At 39.0% G+C, this 24,682-nt stretch overlaps 1 protein-coding gene across 1 annotated transcript in view; it reads left to right on the top strand.

The window, feature by feature from the left end:
* Positions 1–2,931: 2,931 nt before the first annotated feature.
* The window catches only part of LOC129031429 (calcium-activated chloride channel regulator 1-like), a 33,039-nt gene continuing 11,288 nt past the window's right edge, over positions 2,932–24,682 (top strand). The window contains 7 exon segments of the mRNA XM_054477798.2: positions 2,932–3,090; positions 4,237–4,377; positions 4,591–4,738; positions 5,448–5,556; positions 7,505–7,682; positions 17,329–17,553; positions 18,691–18,874. Coding sequence (XP_054333773.2) covers positions 2,932–3,090; positions 4,237–4,377; positions 4,591–4,738; positions 5,448–5,556; positions 7,505–7,682; positions 17,329–17,553; positions 18,691–18,874 — 1,144 coding nt within the window.

The raw sequence follows: 24,682 nt of genomic DNA, 5'->3' as shown, positions 1-24,682 counted from the left end.
TTGCTGAGGAGAGCTTTACTTCCAAGTATGTGTTCAATTTTGGAATAGGTGTGGTGTGGTGCTGAAAAAAATGTATATTCTGTTGATTTGGGGTGGAGAGTTCTGTAGATGTCTATTAGGTCTGCTTGGTGCAGAGCTGAGTTCAGTTCCTGGGTATCCTTGTTAACTTTCTGTCTCGATCTGTCTAATGTTGACAGTGGGGTGTTAAAGTCTCCCATTATTATTGTGTGGGAGTTTAAGTCTCTTTGTAGGTCACTCAGGACTTGCTTTATGAATCTGGGTGCTCCTGTATTGCATGCATATATATTTAGGATAGTTAGCTCTTCTTGTTGAATTGATCCCTTTACCATTATGTAATGGCCTTCTTTGTCTCTTTTGATCTTTGTTGGTTTAAAGTCTGTTTTATCAGAGACTAGGATTGCAACCCCTGCCTTTTTTTGTTTTCCATTTGCTTGGTAGATCTTCCTCCATCCTTTTATTTTGAGCCTATGTGTGTCTCTGCATGTGAGATGGGTTTCCTGAATACAGCACAATGATGGGTCTTGACTCTTTATCCAATTTGCCAGTCTGTGTCTTTTAATTGGAGTATTTAGTCCATTTACATTTAAAGTTAATATTGTTATGTGTGAATTTGATCCTGTCATTATGATGTTAGCTGGTTATTTTGCTCATTAGTTGATGCAGTTTCTTCCTGGTCTTGCTGGTCTTTACATTTGGCATGATTTTGCAGGGGCTGGTACCGGTTGTTCCTTTCCACATTTAGTCCTTCCTTCAGGAGCTCTTTTAGGGCAGGCCTAGTGGTGACCCAATCTCTCAGCATTTGCTTGTCTGTAAAGTATTTTATTTCTCCTTCACTTATGAAGCTTAGTTTGGCTGGATATGATATTCTGGGTTGAAAATTCTTTCTTTATGAATGTTGAATATTGGCCCCCACTCTCTTCTGGCTTGTAGAGTTTCTGCTGAGAGATCTGCTGTTAGTCTGATGGGCTTCCCTTTGTGGGTAACCTGACCTTCCTCTCTGGCTGCCCTTAACATTTTTTCCTTCATTTTAACTTTGGTGAATCTGACAATTATGTGTCTTGGAGTTGCTCTTCTCGAGGGGTATCTTTGTGGTGTTCTCTGTATTTCCTGCATCTGAATGTTGGCCTGCCTTGCTAGATTGGGGAAGTTCTCCTGGATAATATCCTGCAGAGTGTTTTCCAACTTGGTTCCATTCTCCCCGTCACTTTCAGGTACACGAATCAGATGTAGATTTGGTCTTTTCACATAGTCCCATATTTCTTGGAGGCTGTGTTTATTTCTTTTTATTCTTTTTTCTCTAAACTTCCCTTCTCACTTCATTTCATGCACTTCATCTTCCATCACTGATACCCTTTCTTCCAGTTGATCGCATCGGCTCCTGAGGCTTCTGCATTCTTCACATAGTTCTCAAGCCTTGGCTTTCAGCTCCATCAGCTCCTTTAAGCATTTCTCTGTATTGGTTATTCTAGTTATACATTCATCTAAATTTTTTTCAAAGTTTTTAACTTCTTTGCCTTTGGTTTGAATTTCCTCCTGTAGCTCAGAGTAGTTTGATTGTCTGAAGCCTTCTTCTCTCAACTCATCAAAGTCATTCTCTGTCCAGCTTTGTTCCGTTGCTGGTGAGGAACTGCATTCCTTTGGAGGAGGAGAGGTGCTCTGCTTTTTAGAGTTTCCAGTTTTTCTGCTCTGTTTTTCCCCATCTTTGTGGTTTTATCTACTTTTGGTCTTTGATGATGGTGACGTACAGATGGGGTTTTGGTGTGGATGTCCTTTCTGTTTGTTAGTTTTCCTTCTAACAGTCAGGACCCTCAGCTGCAGGTCTGTTGGAGTTTGCTAGAGGTCCATTCCAGACTCTGTTTGCCTGGGTATCAGCAGCAGAGGTTGCAGAACAGCGAATATTGGTGAACAGCAAACGTTGCTGCCTGATCGTTCCTCTGGAAGTTTCGTCTCAGAGGGGTACCCAGCCATGTGAGGTGTCAGTCTACCCCTACTGGGGGGTGCCTCCCAGTTAGGCTACTCGGGTTCAGGGACCCACTTGAGGAGGCAGTCTCAGATCTCAAGCTCCGTGCTGGGAGTACCACTACTGTCTTCCAAGCTGTCAGAGGTTTCTGCTTCCTTTTGTTTGGCTATGCCCTGCCCCCAGAAGTGGAGTCTACAGAGGCAGGCAGGCCTCCTTGAGCTGCAGTGGGCTCCACCCAGTTCAAGCTTCCTGGCTGCTTTGTTTACCTACTCAAGCCTCAGCAATGGCAGGTGCCCCTCCCCAAGGCTCGCTGCCACCTTGCAGTTTGATCTTAGACTGCTGTGCTAGCAATGAGTGAGGTTCCATGTGCATAGGACCCTCTAAGCCAGGCATGGGATATAATCTCCTGGTGTGCCATTTGCTGAGGCTATTGGAAAAGCGCAGTGTTAGGGTGGGAGTGACCCGATTTTCCAGGTGCCGTCTGTCACCCCTTTCCTTGGCTAGGAAAGGGAATTCCCTGACCCCTTGTTCTTCCCAGGTGAGGCGGTGCCTCACCCTGCTTCAGCTCATGCTCAGTGCGCTACACCCACTATCCTGCTCCCACTGTCCGACAATCCCCAGTGAGATGAACCCAGTACCTCAGTTGGAAATGCAGAAATCATCCGTCTTCTGCGTCACTCACACTGGGAGCTGTAGACTGGAGCTGTTCCTATTCAGCCATCTTGGAACCACCCCCCCAATCCAATGAATATTAATGCCTCGGCTGTCTTAGAAAGTATGATAAATGTGTTCAGCATAATCCCCATTGCTACTTAGCAACTCCAAGATATTTTAGTAATTTACTATACAAACTTTATGCAAATATTTTGGTCCTGATGCAAATTCCTAAGTTAAGCAGATACATAAATACCCTTTGTACAATTTCCAAAAGGTTTGTTTAACCTGCAAAAATGGTGTTCAGTCTGCAGGTGATTCTCTTCCTATCCTTGCTTCTCTTGCCTGTATTGAAAAGCTCACTGGTAACTTTGAATAACAATGGATATGATGGCATTGTCATTGCAATTAATCCCAGTGTACCAGAAGATGAAAAACTCATTCAAAACATAAAGGTAAGAGAAAAATTTATTATCCACATATTTTTATTTCAATAAGTATTTTCAACTCATGGTGCCTAGGTATATACATTCATTGAGTGATAACTTTCCAAAATTGCTTCAACAGTATTTATAATTTATATAGCATTTATCTAAACTGTCAGATTAATACCTGCTCAGTTTAAATGTGTTTTATTATATGTTAATACTATTGGCCATTCCCCAATGAATTATTAAAAGGCTGAACTAATATTTTTTCAACTAGTTAAGCTAACAGAAAGACATTACAGCAAGTAGAAAATTATTCTCAAATTTTATCTTCATAAAGTTACTTTTATAAAGTTTAGCTAACTAGTCTACACTTAAGCTCTAGCGTTTTATCCTATACATTTTTTCAGTTGTTCATACTTGTTCAAACTCTGGAAAGGTAAAAAATCATATGTATCTTATCTTAAAGAAAAAATGACACATTTTAAATTGATGTACCTTCTTTACTTGCATTATTCAGTATAATAAAAAACACTTTATATATATCACTTTAATATATACTATCTTCTTTGATCCTCCCAATATCCCCATGAAGAATTCAAAAACAAGAATTATTACCCTTGTATAAATGAACTGATTTGTAAAATCTCACAATAAGTGCCAAAACTGGGATCTGAAGCCAATGAGACCTATGTATTTCTATTTTCATTTCTACTTGGTAAAACTTTGCCTTTTATGAACACACTCCATATGAGAAGATAACAAAATAAATCTAGCAAAATTTTTTTTTCAATTGACATCAATTATAATAATCTACCAGACTTTCAACTCCCAATTAATCTAAACAACCAGAAGCCATTCTGTTTGATCAAATAAACAACTTTACCAACAGCCTCCAAGTCTTAATCACCTTAATCTCACCCAGCACCCTCATTTCCATCTCCAACCCATCATGCTGAATGCAGGTAAAAAATTTTAAAAGGTGGTTTGAGCATATGAAAATAAGGAGTTTACAGACTGAAGAGTTGTAGAAAAATTCAATCTATTTTTCAGTTAGTTTTCCCAAAATGTTTGGAGAAAGGAGGCTTAGATTTGCTTCATCTAGTTATATATATACTGTTATGTTCATTTCACTGTGAAATTATTACCACAAGGTATTTTAAATTTTGTCAGGAAATGGTAACTGAAGTGTCTACTTACCTGTTTCATGCCACCAAACAAAGAGCTTATTTCAGGAATGTAAGCATTTTAATTCCAATGACCTAGATATCAAAATCTGAGTACTTAATCCCAAAATAAGAATCATATGACCAGGTAGGCTATTTCTTCTAACTCCTAAACTGCTTCTTTCCTTCTGTGCTTTTAAAAACTTAATATCTTTAATTGTCTAATAATTACTAATCACTAATTTAGTAATTAAATTAGTAATATAACTTTTCTTAATGTATATGAAAAAAAGTCCTTGTTTCTAAAATCTCGTTTCTATTGTTTTCAGAATTTGTTTTTGTTTGTTCTTTTTCTTTTTAGGCAGATGTCATAGTTGCTGATCCTTACCTGAAATACGGAGATGATCGCTATACACTTCAATATGGACAATGTGGAGATAAAGGATAATATATTCATTTTACTCCAAACTTCTTGTTGACTAATAATTTGGCTACCTATGGGCCTCGAGGTAGAGATATCTATGATATACTTCTGTTCTTATTTCCACTGGTGGAAAAAAATAACACTATGTTTAATGGCATTTTTTAAAAACATTTTAAAGAAGCCAGGCACAGTGGCTGACACTTGTCATCCCAGCAACTTAGGAGGCTGAGGTGGGAGGATCACTTGAGCCCAGGAGATAGAGACCAGCGTGGACAACAGAGTGAGCCCCCAGTCTCTAAAAAACTAAAAGTAAATTTTAAAAACTAGCCAGGCATGATAGTGAATACCTGTAGTCCCAGCTACTTAAGAGGCTGACGCAGGAGGATCGCTTGAGGCTAGGAGCTTGAGGCTGCAGTGAGCTATGATCATGCCGCTGCACTCTAATCTGGGCAACAGAACAAGAGCAAGATCCCATCACTTAAGAAAACAAAACTAAGAAGAGAAAAATAGGTAATAAATAATACCTTTACTTGAAAAAATATGCTAGTTATGTTCCTAATTATATTTCTCTGTGTGTGTGTGTGTGTGTGTGTGTGTGTGTGTGTGTGTGTGTTTAATAACAAAATGAGTCATTTATTGGCACCAACTCATTTTAACTTTTTTGGCCTAATAAAAGGCATCAATTTCTGGAGTACCTTGACTCAATTAAGTTGGGGAGAGGTTTAAGAGAAATGTAAGAAACTATCTTAAAATATTGTAACTATAAATTTATAAGTGGCAGTATTCTCTCACAGGTAGAGTATTTGTCCATGAGTGGGCCCATCTCCGGTGGGGAGTATTTGATGAGTATAATGTGGACCAGCCATTCTATATTTCCAGAAGAAACACTACTGAAGCAACAAGGTATCATTGTATTGAGCAAATCTGTTTTCAAAATTTTTTACTTATGACTCTTTAATTTTCTATGCTAGGCAAACAAAGGCTATCTCAGGTAACTACCTGAGAATGTTCAAACAGTTCATTGCAATATCCAACCTGCCCCATCATGTATGCCGCCAATTAATTCTAGAGATTCCACCTTGGCATCAAGATGAATCAAAAACAGGAAATAATTTCAGTATTCACAGGGACTGTGCTATAACATGTTATGGGCAGAGGAGAAAGGAAAAAGCTGTAGCCTAAATCCCAAGATATCTGAGAATAGGTGGTTCAGCCCTACCCACTCTTTCGTTTGACTTGATTCATCACTTTTTAAGGTAAATCTGTTTCAGTGAAATCAGTTAAGCTGCTAGAGCTCCTTTGTAAGTATCATATTATACTTTTCATTTAATCTTGATCTTAAAGTACTTTTCATAACGATAAGGTAGTAAGTTGATTTTTTAAAAATATAATTCTAGGTGCTGCAGGCACTATTATGAATAGATGAGATGTTTACACTTAGTTAAAAATAGCAAGCACGTGGAGTATTTAAAGAATATTGAAGAACAATGGAAGTTAATGTAATAGGAAATAAGTCTTTGCGATGAAAATGTATTTGAGGAAAGAGGGGTAATAGAAAAATGCCTCTCCTCATCTCCATTGTGTTATTCGTTTGATCTCCGCTGAGCTGCCTGCAGTTTTTCACACAGACTGGGCTCCTCTCAGTGCAGGACACTCATTTCTCTCAACTTCATCCTACACAACTCCTCCCTTACTCAAATAATGCCTGTTCATCCTTTAAGACTCAGTTTAAATATTTCTTACTTAAATGTCTTTCCTCTCCCTCCATTTGGGGTTAAATTCCCTTAACAGTACTCCCACAGCATGTGTGGGCTTCTCTCACATGTATGTCACTGGGCAATAATTGTCTTTACAATTTTATTTTCCCCATTAGACTTTAAAATTCTTAAGAACTGCGTATTTTGTTAATCCTCTGGTCTTGGGCCCAGCATAAAGTAAAAGCTAAACAAAGAATGTATCAAACAAGTAAATTTTTGATAAATTCATGAAAAATAAATGAGTTTCCTTATAATCCGTCATAAAAATAGATATATTAGTAAAAACAAGTATCTAAAACATTTATTGAGCTCCTACTGTGTGTCAGGCACTTTCAAGCAGTGAAGTCTCATCATATATAAGTTTAATTTTCAGGCTTACTCAAGAACCAACCCTCTGGAAAATATGACTCCCCATGTCCCTAAATCCTTGCAATACAAACTTATTAAAATGTATTAATGTTATGAAGTTTAATATTAACACAGAATGGGAGGATATCCTGCATATAAACAGAAACTTTAGAATCCTGTCCCTGTACCCTGACCTTCATTCCCTGCCAAGGACTTGACAATTATTTTTACCATAAGGACCAAATGGTTTGAATGCACGAGCCTTTTCATGCAGGGTTTAGTTTTATTTCTTCCACCAGTTTACTGAAGTGGTTCTCAAAATATAAATTACAAAATTCTATACACACAAAACCGTGAATACCACATACAGAAACTGAAGAGGATTTTAAGCATAATATTGTCTTTCCTTTTCCTATTAATAAGCAATTCTGCCATACCTTTTAACTCATCTAATCTTTACAACATCTCTCTGGTTAGGAATTATCATCTTTAGCTCAAAGTCACAAGGATAATAGATTTATTGATTACAATGACCAATTAATGTTTAATAAATATGAACTGACAACATTGTTTCTATTGAAATCTGTTACAAATTGGGGTAGAATATTGTGCCTATTTCTGTCAAAATGTAATGTTTGGTACATGATCCATGGCAGTTGTCACTGAGGGAAAATTTTTAAGATGTTGGTCTTCATTCATGATTTGCCATTTCTTCATATATATGTAATCTAATTCTTTCATCATAGATGTTCCACTCGTATTACTGGTTACACGGTTTTGAACGAATGCAAGGGGGCCAGCTGTATAGCACGACCATGCAGACATGACTCAAAGACAGGGCCGTATGAAGCAAAATGTACATTTATCCCAAACAGATCCCAGACTGCCAAGGAATCCATTATGTTTATGCAAAATCTTGATTCTGTAAGTACCTTTTTTCCACTCTCTCAAAGGAATCCTTGGGGAAAAATTAATTAGAGAAGCTGGATTTTCTACTGTGAAATTATGCGTACCAATAAAAAGGCAGAAAATTACTAAGTCAACTAATTAGAAGTCATTTTCTCCGGCATGTATCAGGGTGTCTTTGGAAATTACCCTGTCTTTTCTTATTAACCTATTTCTTTTATTCAAATGTAGCACTGTAGCCTTCTCATTGGAGTCACACAATAAATTCTTAGAACACATCTCTTCCCTCATTGATTTCTGTGGACTTCTGTATAGAGTTACAATCTTACTTTTAATTCCTTTTCTAAGTGTTAGCCATACTACTTTTCTAAGTGTTAGCCATACTACTTTTCTAAAGTAATTTATAATGTAGCTTTGAAAAGGATTGACATTTTAGATTTTCCATTACCTTCACACTAAAGCATACCAAGCTATTGCAAAGTGATATTGTGAAAATACGTAGGGCTCTTTCTCCACTGAACAGACTTAAGAAAAAAAAATTCACAATTACCAATATGTCTAACCAATTAAATAATAACACACCACAAAAAAGTTGAAAACTAATGTTTGACCTGAAATATCTGCTTTAAATATACAAAGCTTAGTGCATAAGAACAGGTACCTTGGAGTCAGATAGACCTGATATTGAAATCCAGTCTGTCATTTTTTTTATTATACTTTAAGTTTTAGGGTACATGTGCAGAATGCGCAGGTTTGTTACATATGTATACATGTGCCATGGTGGTGTGCTGCACCCATTAACTCGTCATTTAGCATTATGTACATCTCCTAATGCTATCCCTCTCCCCTCCCGCCACCCCACAACAGTCCCCAGAGTGTGATGTTCCCCTTCGTGTGTCCATGTGTTCTCATTGTTCAATTCCCACCTATGAGTGAGAACATGCGGTGTTTGGTTTTTTGTCCTTGCGATAGTTTACTGAGAATGATGATTTCCAGTTTCATCCATGTCCCTACAAAGGACATGAACTCATCATTTTTTATGGCTGCATAGTATTCCATGGTGTATATGTGCCACATTTTCTTAATCCAGTCTATCATTGTTGGACATTTGGGTTGGTTCCAAGTTTTTGCTATTGTGAATAGTGCCGCGATAAACATACGTGTGCATGTGTCTTTATAGCAGCATGATTTATAGTCCTTTGGGTATATACCCAGTAATGGGATGGCTGGGTCAAATGGTATTTCTAGTTCTAGATCCCCGAGGAATCGCCACACTGACTTCAACAATGGTTGAACTAGGTTACAGTCCCACCAACAGTGTAAAAGTGTTCCTATTTCTCCACATCCTCTCCAGCACCTGTTGTTTCCTGACTTTTTAATGATTGCCATTCTAACTGGTGTGAGATGGTATCTCATTGTGGTTTTGACTTGCATTTCTCTGATGGCCAGTGATGGTGAGCATTTTTTCATGTGTTTTTTGGCTGCATAAATGTCTTCTTTTGAAAAGTGTCTGTTCATGTCCTTCGCCCATTTTTTGATGGGGTTGTTTGTTTTTTTCCTGTAAATTTGTTTGAGTTCATTGTAGATTCTGGATATTAGCCCTTTGTCAGATGAGTAGGTTGCGAAAATTTTCTCCCATTTTGTAGGTTGCCTGTTCACTCTGATGGTACTTTCTTTTGCTGTGCAGAAGCTCTTTAGTTTAATTAGATCCCATTTGTCAATTTTGGCTTTTGTTGCCATTGCTTTTGGTGTTTTAAACATGAAGTCGTTGCCCATGCCTATGTCCTGAATGGTAATGCCTAGGTTTTCTTCTAGGGTTTTTATGGTTTTAGGTCTAACGTTTAAATCTTTAATCCATCTTGAATTAATTTTTGTATAAGGTGTAAGGAAGGGATCCAGTTTCAGCTTTCTACATATGGCTAGCCAGTTTTCCCAGCACATTTATTAAATAGGGAATCCTTTCCCCATTGCTTGTTTTTCTCAGGTTTGTCAAAGATCAGATAGTTGCAAATATGTGGCGTTATTTCTGAGGGCTCTGTTCTGTTCCATTGATCTATATCTCTGTTTTGGTACCAGTACCATGCTGTTTTGGTTACTGTAGCCTTGTAGTATAGTTTGAGGTCAGGTAGTATGATGCCTCCAGCTTTGTTCTTTTGGCTTAGGATTGACTTGGCGATGCGGGCTGTTTTTTGGTTCCATATGAAATTTAAAGTAGTTTTTTCCAATTCTGTGAAGAAAGTCATTGGTAGCTTGATGGGGATAGCATTGAATCTATAAATTATCTTAGGCAGTATGGCCATTTTCACGATATTGATTCTTCCTATCCATGAGCATGGAATGTTCTTCCATTTGCTTGTACCCTCTTTTATTTCGTTGAGCAGTGTTTTGTAGTTCTCCTTGAAGAGGTCCTTCACATCCCTTGTAAGTTGGATTCCTAGGTATTTTATTCTCTTTGAAGCAATTGTGAATGGGAGTTCACTCATGATTTGGCTCTCTGTCTGTTATTGGTGTATAAGAATGCTTGTGGGTTTTGTACATTGATTTTGTATCCTGAGACTTTGCTGAAGTTGCTTATCAGCTTAAGGAGATTTTGGGCTGAGACGATGGGGTTTTCTAGATATACAATCATGTCGTCTGCAAACAGGGACAATTTGACTTCCTCTTTTCCTAATTGAATACCCTTGATTTCCTTCTCCTGCCTAATTGCCCTGGCCAGAACTTCCAACACTATGTTGAATAGGAGTGGTGAGAGAGGGCATCCCTGTCTTGTGCCAGTTTTCAAAGGGAATGCTTCCAGTTTTTGCCCATTCTGTATGATATTGGCTGTGGGTTTGTCATAGATAGCTCTTATTATTTTGAGATACGTCCCATCAATACCTAATTTATTGAGAGTTTTTAGCATGAAGGGTTGTTGAATTTTGTCAAAGGCCTTTTCTGCATCTATTGAGATAATCATGTGGTTTTTGTCATTGGTTCTGTTTATATGCTGGATTGCATTTATTGATTTGCGTATATTGAACCAGCCTTGCATCCCAGGGATGAAGCCCACTTGATCATGGTGGATAAGCTTTTTGATGTGCTGCTGGAGTCTGTTTGCCAGTATTTTATTGAGGATTTTTGCATCAATGTTCATCAAGGATATTGGTCTAAAATTCCCTTTTTTGGTTGTGTCTCTGCCCGGCTTTGGTATCAGGATGATGCTGGCCTCATAAAATGAGTTAGGGAGGATTCCCTCTTTTTCTATTGATTGGAATAGTTTCAGAAGTAATGGTACCAGTTCCTCCTTGTACTTCTGGTAGAATTCGGCTGAGAATCCATCAGATCCTGGACCCTTTTTGCTTGGTAAGCTGTTGATTATTGCCACAATTTCAGATCCTGTTATTGGTCTATTCAGAGATTCAACTTCTTCCTGGCATAGTCTTGGGAGGGTGTATGTATCCAGGAATTTATCCATTTCTTCTAGATTTTCTAGTTTATTTGTGTAGAGGTGTTTGTAGTATTCTCTGATGGTAGTTTGTATTTCTGTGGGATAGATGGTGATATCCCCTTTATCATTTTTTTATTGCATCTATTTGATTCTTCTCTCTTTTCTTCTTTATTAGTCTTGCTAGCAGTCTATCAATTTTGTTGATCCTTTCAAGAAACCAGCTCCTGGATTCATTTATTTTTTGAAGGGTTTTTTGTGTCTCTATTTCCTTCAGTTCTGCTCTGATTTTAGTTATTTCTTGCCTTCTGCTAGCTTTTGAATGTGTTTGCTCTTGCTTTTCTAGTTCTTTTAATTGTGATGTTCGGGTGTCAGTTTTGGATCTTTCCTGCTTTCTCTTGTGGGCATTTAGTGCTATAAATTTCCCTCTACACACTGCTTTGAATGTGTCCCAGAGTTCTGGTATGTTGTGTCTTTGTTCCCATTGGTTTCAAGAACATCTTTATTTCTGCCTTCATTTCATTATGTACCCAGTAGTCATTCATGAGCAGGTTGCTCAGTTTCCATGTAGTTGAGTGGTTTTGAGTGAGTTTCTTAATCCTGAGTTCCAGTTTGATTGCAATGTGGTCTGAGAGACAGTTTGTTATAATTTCTGTTCTTTGACAGTTGCTGAGGAGAGCTTTACTTCCAAGTATGTGTTCAATTTTGGAATAGGTGTGGTGTGGTGCTGAAAAAAATGTATATTCTGTTGATTTGGGGTGGAGAGTTCTGTAGATGTCTATTAGGTCTGCTTGGTGCAGAGCTGAGTTCAATTCCTGGGTATCCTTGTTAACTTTCTGTCTCGTTGAGCTGTCTAATGTTGACAGTGGGGTGTTACAGTCTCCCATTATTATTGTGTGGGAGTCTAAGTCTCTTTCTAGGTCACTTAGGACTTGCTTTATGAATCCAGGTGCTCCTGTATTGGGTGCATATATATTTAGGATAGTTAGCTCTTCTTGTTAAATTGATCCCTTTACCATTATGTAATGGCCTTCTTTGTCTCTTTTGATCTTTGTTGGTTTAAAGTCTGTTTTATCAGAGACTATGATTGCAATCCCTGCCTTTTTTTGTTTTCCATTTCCTTGGTAGATCTTCCTCCATCCTTTTATTTTGAGCCTATTTGTGTCTCTGCACGTGAGATGGGTTTCCTGAATACAGCACACTGATGGGTCTTGAGTCTTTATCCAATTTGCCAGTCTGTGTCTTTTAATTGGAGTATTTAGTCCATTTACATTTAAAGTTAACCTTGTTATGTGTGAATTTGATCCTGTCATTATGATGTTAGCTGGTTATTTTGCTCGTTAGTTGATGCAGTTTCTTCCTAGCCTTGATGGTCCTTACAACTTGGCATGATTTTACAGGGGCTGGTACCGGTTGTTCCTTTCCATGTTTAGTCCTTCCTTCAGGAGCTCTTTTAGGGAAGGCCTGGTGGTGACAAAATTTCTCAGCATTTGCTTGTCTGTAAAGTATTTTATTTCTCCTTCACTTATGAAACTTAGTTTGGCTGGATATGAAATTCTGGGTTGAAAATTCTTTTCTTTATGAATGTTGAATATTGGCCCCCACTTTCTTCTGTGTTGTAGCGTTTCTGCCAAGAGATCTGCTGTTAGTCTGATGGGCTTCCCTTTGTGGGTAACCCGACCTTCCTGTCTGGCTGCTCTTAACATTTTTTCCTTCATTTCAACTTTGGTGAATCTGAAAATTATGTGTCTTGGAGTTGCTCTTCTTGAGGAGTATCTATGTGGCATTCTCTGTATTTCCTGCATCTGAATGTTGGCCTGCCTTGCTAGATTGGGGAAGTTCTCCTGGATAATATCCTGCAGAGTGTTTTCCAACTTGGTTCCATTCTCCCCATCACTTTCAGGTACACCAATCAGATGTAGATTTGGTCTTTTCACATAGTCCCATATTTCTTGGAGGCTTTGTTCATTTCTTTTTATTCTTTTTTCTCTAAACTTCCCTTCTCACTTCATTTCATTCATTTCATCTTCCATCACTGATACCCTTTCTTCCAGTTGATCGCATCGGCTCCTGAGGCTTCTGCATTCTTCACATAGTTCTCAAGCCTTGGCTTTCAGCTCCATCAGCTCCTTTAAGCATTTCTCTGTATTGGTCATTCTAGTTATACATTCTTCTAAATTTTTTTCAAAGTTTTCAACTTCTTTGCCTTTGGTTTGAATTTCCTCCTGTAGCTTGGAGTAGTTTGATCGTCTGAAGCCTTCTTCTCTCAACTCATCAAAGTCATTCTCCATCCAGCTTTGTTCCGTTGCTGGTGAGGAACTGCGTTCCTTTGGAGGAGGAGAGGCGCTCTGCTTTTTAGAGTTTCCAGTTTTTCTGCTCTGTTTTTTCCCCATCTTTGTGGTTTCATCTACTTTTGGTCTTTGATGATGGTGATGTACAGATGGGTTTTTGGTGTGGATGTCCTTTCTGTTAGTTTTCCTTCTAACAGACAGGACCCTCAGCTGCAGGTCTGTTGGAGTTTGCTAGAGGTCCACTCCAGACTCTGTTTGCCTGGGTATCAGCAGCAGAGGTTGCAGAACAGTGAATATTGGTGAACAGCAAACGTTGCTGCCTGATCGTTCCTCTGGAAGTTTCATCTCAGAGGGGTACCCAGCCATGTGAGGTGTCAGTCTACCCCTACTGGGGGGTGCCTCCCAGTTAAGCTGCTCGGGGGTCAGGGGTCAGAGACCCACTTGAGGCGGCAGTCTGCCCGTTCTCAGATCTCCAGCTGCGTGCTGGGAGAACCACTGCTCTCTTCAAAGCTGTCAGACAGGGACATTTAAGTCTGCAGAGGTTACTGCTGTCTTTTTGTTTGTCTGTGCCCTGCCCCCAGAGGTGGAGCCTATAGAGGCAGGCTGGCCTCCTTGAGCTGTGGTGGGCTCCACCCAGTTCGAGCTTCCTCGCTGCTTTGTTTACCTAAGCAAGACTGGACAATGGCAGGTGCCCCTCCCCCAGCCTCGCTGCCGCCTTGCAGTTTGATCTCAGACTGCTGTGCTGGCAATCAGCGAGACTCCGTGGGCATAGGACCCTCTGAGCCAGGTGCGGGATATAATCTCCTGGTGTGCCATTTTTTAAGCCCGTCGGAAAAGCGCAGTATTAGGGTGGGAATTACCCAATTTTCCAGGTGCCGTCTGTCACCTTTTTCTTTGACTAGGAAAGGGAACTCCCTGACCCCTTGCGCTTCCCGAGCGAGGCAATGCCTCGCCCTGCTTTGGCTCATGCACAGTGCGTTGCACCCACTGTCCTGCGCCCACTGTCTGGCACTCCCTAGTGAGATGAACCCGGTACCTCAGATGGAAATGCAGAAATCACCCGTCTTCTGCATCGCTCACGCTGGGAACTGTAGACCGGCGCTGTTCCTATTCAGCCATCTTGGCTGCCTCCGTGTTCTCTTATCTTTTATATGGGAATTATAATACCTACTTCACATAGTCATTCGTGTTGGGTTTACAAGAGCTAATATAAAGCATTAGCATAGTGTTTAGCACAAGTTGAATGCAATATAAACTTAAAATTTTTAATTTTTAAAATTTATTAAATATTTGAAAAATAACCAGTTGTTTCTTCCCATGTATAAGTCTAATCTTAATTAATACAAACATATTGTATTTACCTAATTAACATTTCTAAACATATAAAAATATTTTAAAATATGAAATATATGAAAGTTACCAAAAACAACAAATCAAAACAAAGTACACTACCTCTAAATAGTGGGACTAACTTACTTCAAAGAAGCAAATTTTCACATACCAAATTTTCAAAGTATATGACATATACCTTTACAAACCTCTGCTATAGAAGTATTTGTTGGTAGTGATTGGTATTTTCATATACCAATATCAAAATACTTCTGTAGACCGAGGTTTGTAAAGGCCTAGTATCTATGATAAAATTTAAAATTCCTTTGGACCCTTGGGCGTTAATGATAAAAAGCTTGACTACATTTGACACATGAGTCAGGAATGTTCCCTTTAATCTGCTAAATCTGGAGCAACAAAGGGTAGCCAAAGAGTTATGCGTACAAATAGATATCAAATCACGTGACACAAGAGGATAACTAGAATACTGTATGTACTGCCTGATCCATACCATAAATTCCAAAAGCATTTGACCATCAGGAGATAACTCACGCTGCCTACCTGGGACACAAATAATAATGAAGAAGATTATGGAGCTGAAATATGGAGGGCAACTGATTATATAAGACATGGCCCAGAGATAAAATGGTTACATTTCCAGAATAACACTAACTTCTAATTATCATAACATAAATATATTGCATAGTACCTGTACTGAGGGCATGAATTCAGAGCTAGGAAAGATATGATCTAATATGCTGAATAGTCAACTCCATTATTTTGTTTCCTTATTATTTATTATTCTTCATGCCTAGTATTTACTGCATTAAGAGCTGGGAACACACATATAATTAAACATGACTGTTCTTGAGGAACTCAGCTTATGGAGAAAGAGGTATGATAAAATAAGTATATATTATTAAGTGGGAAGACATACAGAGATATGACCCAAGTGTTATGAAGCAGTAACCATTGCCAACTGGAAGTCAGAAAACAGTTTCTGAACAGTGAGTTTTGAGCTGGGATTTGAGAAAAGTGAATATGTATTTGCCAAAGTGAGAAGGGGAAGAGTATTCTATACAAAGAAACAGATTTACAAAAGCAAAGAGTAGAGTAAGGCAGGGATGCTGTGCATGATTCTGGAAGTTCAGCATTGCCTAAATTATTTGCGTCATGGTCCATTCAAGATTTTAACATTTATTAGAACAATTTTCTGGCAGATAACAGTAAAAGAACTTGAGAAAGTGGTGTTCTTTCTGATTTGCACAAAATTACCATTTGGGTTAGCAAAGACCCTAATGAAAGTTTCTGGCATATTCTAAGGATATAAAGAAATCCAGTACGGTAGAAGCAAATAATACATGGTGAGTAAGAGGCAGGAAATGAGGTTGAAACAAAAAATGGGGACATACAGAGCTAAGGTGTTTGAGTTTTATCCTCTCAGTTTTAGACTGGTGATGTGATAAGTTTAATTATTTCAGGAAAGTAATCCTACTAATTGTGAAGGATGAGATAGAGTGAGTTGATAGTGGAGGCAAGGGAGACCAGTTGGAAGGCCATAGCAACAGGTAGGTAAGAGGCCCAAATAAAGGCAGTGGCAGTGGTAGGGGAAAGAGGAACCAGGTTTGATAGGCATTTTATACCATCAAGACTTGGTTATGAATCACTGCTTTGATTGCAAACTACATTTTTCTCCCATCCAATATAACCCCATTTGGGAAATGTATCAGCCATATCAGAAACAAAGCAAACTCATAAAACTTAGATAAAAGGTACTCAAATGTAATAATTTAGTTATTCTAATTCTGAGCTTACGTCTGGATATTTTACATTGGGAGGGCATTAAAATAAATGACAGTACTAAAAATGTTTCTTGTAAGCTGAGGCTCATCTTGCAGTAGCAAGATGAATTGCTTCTTGGAGACCACCCTAGTTTATGAGAACATTTTTCCAAGTTACTACGTTTTCAATATTTAAAAAATTTTCACAGATTCTATAGTAACGAAATATTCATTGGCAGAATTACTGGATACAATTTACCACTTGCCTCTAACAGACAAATAATTACATTTCCTCATTTTCTCCCTATACTTTCATTCCTTTTTCAGGAGTATTACTTTATGTCAAAATTTGCCAGAGCCAATAGCAATCCAGGTTGTAGAATAGCTGTCCTCAAGTTTTTGATCAACTATGAAGATATGGAACATACCTAGACAATTAAAGAAGGCCATTTTCTCTATACCATTTTTAGGAGGTAGCTAGAAATTACCACAAGCCCTGCCCCTTTTTCCTCAAACTTAATTCAAGGCTTGAGCTCCCCCAAAGTTTAGAAGGGAAAGTAAAAAGTTAACATAAGCAGTCGTGCCAGCTGCCACAATCCCCCACTGATGTAAATATCTATAACCAAAAGAATCACCAAAAATCTTTACCAGTACATACTGATAGCTTTACCTTGCTTCCATTCCATTCTGATATGCAAATGGATGTCAGAATGTTAGATTATAAAGTAGTTTTTAACTATCAGGAGATAAAATCTGTGGATGCTGTGTATGACAGATAACTACATATTTGATGCCTCACAAGTTATTGTAATCTTGTCTTCTAATTGATTTTTTTCCAGGTGACTGAATTTTGTACTGAAAAAACACACAATAAAGAAGGTCCAAACCTACAGAACAAAATGTGCAATCATAGAAGCACATGGGATGTAATCATGAGCTCTGAAGATTTTCAGCATTTATCTCCCATGACAGAAATAAATTTACCTCGTCCTACATTTTCATTGCTCAAGTCCAAACAGTGTGTAGTCTGTTTGGTACTTGATAAATCTGGAAGCATGAATGCAGTAAGATAGTTTTTGGTTAACTGTCTTAAATTATTTAAGTATTTAAGCTACTAGAAATATAAGTATTAAGTATTTAAGCTGATGGAAATATAATCTTAGGTTTAGTTCTAGTAACAAACATACATATGTATTTATGTTCTAATAAATTTTAGCACATAATCTTATATAGATAAGTACTAGAAGACAATATGCCAACAGAAAAATGTTGTAGGCTGGGTGCGGTGGCTCATGCCTGTAATCTCAACACTTTGGAAGGCCAAGGCTGGTGGATCACCTGAGGTCAGGAGTTCAAGACCAGCCTGGCCAACATGGTGAAACCCTGTCACTACTAAAAATACAAAAATTAGCTGGGAGTGGTGATGCACATCTGTAATCTCAGCTACTTGGTAGGCTGAGGCAGGAGAATTGCTTGAACCCAGGAGGTGGAGGTTGCAGTGAGCCAGGATTGCACCACTGCACTCCAGCCTGGGCAACAGAGAGAGACTCCATCTCAAAAAAAAAAAAAGTTGTCATATTAAGGTTATTGGAATATGAATCATTTTTATTCCTTAACTTTTAGTTCTAACTAGAAAAATTATAGCCGAGCAAGAAAATGAAAATCATCCATAATTCTGTCATTGAAAATATGATACTTTAGTCTTTTCTTTGCTAATGTATTTGTTTTCCCTCCTCAAAAATATGATTATATTTATATAATGTTTTATAATCTGATGTTTTTACTTAATATATCTTTAATATTCCCCATGAAAAAATGATTCCATGACATAATTTTTAATGGTTGTATAACATGCCTATACTATAATTTAGTCAAGCAATCTCCTGTCGTTGGACAGTCGGGAGATTTTCACTTGTTATTTTTAAAATGAGCATCTTTGTATGCATTTATAAAATTATTTCTTTAGGAGAAATTCCTCAATATACAATTAAATAAAAAGGTATAGATTTTTAAGGCTTTTTCAAGTATAACTGAATTTTTAAGATTTTCTTTAAATTTTTTAAATAAAGTGAAGAAGCTAAATTTTAAAATACAACCAATCAATTATTATCATGATCTATGGTCCATAAATGGTTTGCCGCTCATTAATCCATCAAGATTTCGAGAGTCTTGTGAGTTATTCACAAATCTTTTTCTTACAGGAAGACCGTCTCTTTCGAATGAATCAAGCAGCAGAATTGTACTTGATTCAAATTATTGAAAAGGGATCCTTGGTTGGGATGGTCATATTTGACAGTTTTGCTAAAATCCAAAGTAATCTCGTAAAAATAATTGATGATAACACTTACCAAAAGATTGCTGCAAACCTGCCTCAAGAAGCTGATGGTGGGTGGGAGGAGCCAAGATGGCCGAATAGGAACAGCTCCAGTCTACAGCTCCCAGCGCGAGCGACGCAGAAGACAGGTGACTTCTGCATTTCCATCTGAGGTACCGTGTTCATCTCACTAGGGAGTGCCAGACAGTGGGCGCAGGTCAGTGGGTGAGTGCACCGTGCGCCAGCCGAAGCAGGGGCGAGGCATTGCCTCACTCGGGAAGCGCAAGGGGTCAGGGAGTTCCCTTTCCAGGGGTGACAGACGGCACCTGGAAAATCGGGCCACTCCCATCCGAATACTGTGCTTTTCCGAAGGGCTTAGGAAACAGTGCCCCAGGAGAGTATAGCCCGCACCTGGCTCAGAGGGTCCTACACCCACGGAGTCTCGCTGATTGCTAGCACAGCAGTCTGAGATCAAACAGCAAGTCGGCAGCGAGGCTGGGGGAGGGGCGCCCGCCATTGCCCGGGCTCGCTTAGGTAAACAAAGCAGCCGGAAGCTTGAACTGGGTGGAGCCCACCACAGCTCAAGGAGGCCTGCCTGCCCCTGTAGGCTCCACCTCTGGGGGCAGGGCACAGACAAACAAAAAGACAGCAGTAACCTCTGCAGACTTAAATGTCCCTGTCTGACAGCTTTGAGGAGAGCAGTGGTTCTCCCAGCACGCAACTGGAGATCTGAGAAAGGGCTGACTGCCTCCTCAAGTGGGTCCCTGACCCCTGACCCCCGAGCAGCCTAACTGGGAGGCACCCCCCCAGCAGGGGCAGACTGACACCTCACACGGCCGGCCAGGTACTCCAACAGACCTGCAGCTGAGGGTCCTGTCTGTTAGAAGGAAAACTAACAGAAAGGACATCCACACCAAAAACCCATCTGTACATCACCATCATCAAAGACCAAAAGTAGATAAAACCACAAAGATGGGGAAAAAACAGAGCAGAAAAACTGGAAACTCTAAAAAGCAGAGTACCTCTCCTCCTCCAAAGGAACGCAGTTCCTCACCAGCAACGGAACAAAGCTGGACGGAGAATGACTTTGACGAGCTGAGAGAAGAAGGCTTCAGACGATCAAATTACTCTGAGCTATGGGAGGATATTCAAACCAAAGGCAAAGAAGTTGAAAACTTTGAAAAAAATTTAGAAGAATGTATAACTAGAATAACCAATACAGAGAAGTGCTTAAAGGAGCTGATGGAGCTGAAAACCAAGGCTCGAGAACTACGTGAAGAATGCAGAAGCCTCAGGAGCCAATGCGATCAAATGGAAGAAAGGGTATCAGCCCTGGAAGATGAAATGAATGAAATGAAGCGAGAAGGGAAGTTTAGAGAAAAAAGAATAAAAAGAAACGAGCAAAGCCTCCAAGAAATGTGGGACTATGTGAAAAGACCAATTCTACGTCTGATTGGTGTACCTGAAAGTGACAGGGAGAATGGAAACAAGTTGGAAAACACTCTGCAGGATATTATCCAGGAGAACTTCCCCAATCTAGCAAGGCAGGCCAACATTCAGATTCAGGAAATACAGAGAACGCCACAAAGATACTCCTCGAGAAGAGCAACTCCAAGACACATAATTGTCAGATTCACCAAAGTTGAAATGAAGGAAAAAATGTTAAGGGCAGCCAGAGAGAAAGGTCGGGTTACCATCAAAGGGAAGCCCATCAGACTAACAGTGGATCTCTCGGCAGAAACCCTACAAGCCAGAAGAGAGTGGGGGCCAATATTCAACATTCTTAAAGAACAGAATTTTCAACCCAGAATTTCATATCCTGCCAAACTAAGCTTCATAAGTGAAGGAGAAATAAAATACTTTACAGACAAGCAAATGCTGAGAGATTTTGTCACCACCAGGCCTGCCCTAAAAGAGCTCCTGAAGGAAGCACTAAACATGGAAAGGCACAACGGGTACCAGCCACTGCAAAATCATACCGAAATGTGAAGACCATCGAGACTAGGAAGAGACTGCATCAACTAATGAGCAAAATAACCAGCTAACATCATAATGACAGGATCAGATTCACACATAACAATATTAACTTTAAATGTAAATGGACTAAATGCTCCAATTAAAAGACACAGACTGGCAAATTGGATAAAGACTCAAGACCCATCACTGTGCTGTATTCAGGAAACCCATCTCACGTGCAGAGACACACATAAGCTCAAAATAAAAGGATGGAGGAAGATCTACCAAGCAAATGGAAAACAAAAAAAGGCAGGGGTTGCAATCCTAGTCGCTGATAAAACAGACTTTAAACCAACAAAGATCAAAAGAGACAAAGAAGGCCATTACATAATGGTAAAGGGATTAATTCAACAAGAAGAGCTAACTATCCTAAATATATATGCACCCAATACAGGAGCACCCAGATTCATAAAGCAAGTCCTGAGTGACCTACAAAGAGACTTAGACTCCCACACATTAATAATGGGAGACTTTAACACCCCACTGTCAACATTAGACAGATGAACGAAACAGAAAATCAACAAGGATACCCAGGAATTGAACTCAGCTCTGCACCAAGCAGACCTAACAGACATCTACAGAACTCTTCACCACCACACCACACCTATTCCAAAATTGACCATATACTTGGAAGTAAAGCTCTCCTCAATAAGTGTAAAAGAACAGAAATTATAACAAACTATCTCTCAGATCACAGTGCAATCAAACTAGAACTCAGGATTAAGAATCTCACTCAAAACCGCTCAACTAGGTGGATACTGAACAACCTGCTCCTGAATGACTACTGGGTACATAACGAAATGAAAGCAGAAATAAAGATGTTCGTTGAAACCAACGAGAACCAAGACACAACATACCAGAATCTCTGGGACACATTCAAAGCAGTGTGTAGAGGGAAATTTATAGCACTAAGTGCCCACAAGACAAAGCAGCAAAGTTCCAAAATTGACACCCTAACATCACAATTAAAAGAACTAGAAAAGCAAGAGCAAACACATTCAAAAGCTAGCAGAAGGCAAGAAATAACTAAAATCAGAGCAGAACTGAAGGAAATAGAGACACAAAAAACCGTTCAAAAAATAAATGAATCCAGGAGCTGGTTTTTTGAAAGGATCAACAAAATTGATAGACCGCTAGCAAGATTAATTAAGAAAAAAAGAGAGAAGAATCAAATAGATGCAATAAAAAATGATAAAGGGGATATCACCACCGATCCCACAGAAATACAAATTACCATCAGAGAATATTACAAACACCTCTACGCAAATAAACTAGAAAATCTAGAAGAAATGGATAAATTCCTCAACACATACACCCTCCCAAGACTAAACCAGGAAGAAGTTGAATCTCTGAATAGACCAATAACAGGAGCTGAAATTGTGGCAATAATCAATAGCTTACCAGCCAAAAAAAGTCCAGGACCAGATGGGTTCACAGCCGAATTCTACCAGAGGTACAAGGAGGAGCTGGTACCATTCTTTCTGAAACTATTCCAATCAATAGAAAAAGAGGGAATCCTCCCTAACTCATTTTATGAGGCCAGCATCATCCTGATACCAAAGCCGGGCAGAGACACAACCAAAAAAGAGAATTTTAGACCAATATCCTTGATGAACATTGATGCAAAAATCCTCAATAAAATACTGGCAAACAGACTCCAGCAGCACATCAAAAAGCTTATCCACCATGATCAAGTGGGCTTCATCCCTGGGATGCAAGGCTGGTTCAATATACGCAAATCAATAAATGTAATCCAGCATATAAACAGAACCAAAGTCAAAAACCACATGATTATCTCAATAGATGCAGAAAAGGCCTTTGACAAAATTCAACAACCCTTCATGCTAAAAACTCTCAATAAATTAGGTATTGATGGGTCGTATCTCAAAATAATAAGAGCTATTTATGACAAACCCACAGCCAATATCATACTGAATGGGCAAAAACTGGAAGCATTCCCTTTGAAAACTGGCACAAGACAGGGATGCCCTCTCTCACCACTTCTATTCAACATAGTGTTGGAAGTTCTGGCCAGGGCAATTAGGCAGGAGAAGGAAATCAAGGGTATTCAATTAGGAAAAGAGGAAGTCAAATTGTCCCTGTTTGCAGATGACATGATAGTATATCTAGAAAACCCCATTGTCTCAGCCCAAAATCTCCTTAAGCTGATAAACAACTTCAGCAAAGTCTCAGGATACAAAATCAATGTACAAAAATCACAAGCATTCTTATACATCAATAACAGACAAACAGAGAGCCAAATCATGAGTGAACTCCCATTCACAATTGCTTCAAAGAGAATAAAATACCTAGGAATCCAACTTACAAGGGATGTGAAGGACCCCTTCAAGGAGAACTACAAACCACTGCTCAAGGAAATAAAAGAGGATACAAACAAATGGAAGAACATTCCATGCTCATGGGTAGGAAGAATCAATATCATGAAAATGGCCATCCTTCCCAAGGTAATTTACAGATGCAATGCCATCCCCATCAAGTTACCAATGACTTTCTTCACAGAATTGGAAAAAACTACTTTAAAGTTCATATGGAACCAAAAAAGAGCCCGCATCGCCAAGTAAATCCTAAGCCAAAAGAACAAAGCTGGAGGCATCACACTACCTGACTTCAAACTATACTACAAGGCTATAGTAACCAAAACAGCATGGTACTGGTACCAAAACAGAGATACAGATCAATGGAACAGAACAGAGCCCTCAGAAATAATGCCACATATCTACAACTATCTGATCTTTGACAAACCTGACAAAAACAAGAAATGGGGAAAGGATTCCCTATCTAATAAATGGTGCTGGGAAAACTGGCTAGCCATATGTAGAAAGCTGAAACTGGATCCCTTCCTTACACCTTATACAAAAATTAATCCAAGATGGATTAAAGACTTAAATGTTAGACCTAAAACCATAAAAACCCTAGAAGAAAACCTAGGCAATACCATTCAGGACATAGGCATGGGCAACGACTTCATGTCTAAAACACCAAAAGCAATGGCAACAAAAGCCAAAATTGACAAATGGGATCTAATTAAACTAAAGAGCTTCTGCACAGCAAAGGAAACTATCATCAGAGTGAACAGGCAACCTACAAAATGGGAGAAAATTTTCGCAACCTACTCATCTGACAAAGGGCTAATATCCAGAATCTACAATGAACTCCAACAAATTTACAAAAAAAAAACAAACAACCCCATCAAAAAGTGGGCGAAGGACATGAACAGACACTTCTCAAAAGAAGACATTTATGCAGCCAAAAAACACATGAAAAAATGCTCACCATCACTGGCCATCAGAGAAATGCAAGTCAAAAGCACAATGAGATACCATCTCACACCAGTTAGAATGGCAATCATTAAAAAGTCAGGGAACAACAGGTGCTGGAGAGGATGTGGAGAAATAGGAACAGTTTTACACTGTTGGTGGGACTGTAAACTAGTTCAACCCTTGTGGAAGTCAGTGTGGCAATTCCTCAGGGATCTAGAACTAGAAATTCCATTTGACCCAGCCATCCCATTACTGGGTATATACCCAAAGGACTATAAATCATGCTGCTATAAAGACACATGCACACGTATGTTTATTGCAGCATTATTCACAATAGCAAAGACTTGGAACCAACCCAAATGTCCAACAATGATAGACTGGATTAAGAAAATGTGGCACATATACACCATGGAATACTATGCAGCCATAAAAAATGATGAGTTCACGTCCTTTGTAGGGACATGGATGAAATTGGAAATCATCATTCTCAGTAAACTATCGCAAGAACAAATAACCAAACACCGCATATTCTCACTCATAGGTGGGAATTGAACAATGAGAACACATGGACACAGGAAGGGG

Source organism: Pongo pygmaeus, chromosome 1 (genome assembly GCF_028885625.2).
Source record: "Pongo pygmaeus isolate AG05252 chromosome 1, NHGRI_mPonPyg2-v2.0_pri, whole genome shotgun sequence".
Lineage (NCBI taxonomy): Eukaryota > Metazoa > Chordata > Mammalia > Primates > Hominidae > Pongo > Pongo pygmaeus.
Note: the sequence above shows the minus strand (reverse complement) of the source record. Positions and strands in the feature narration are given on the sequence as shown.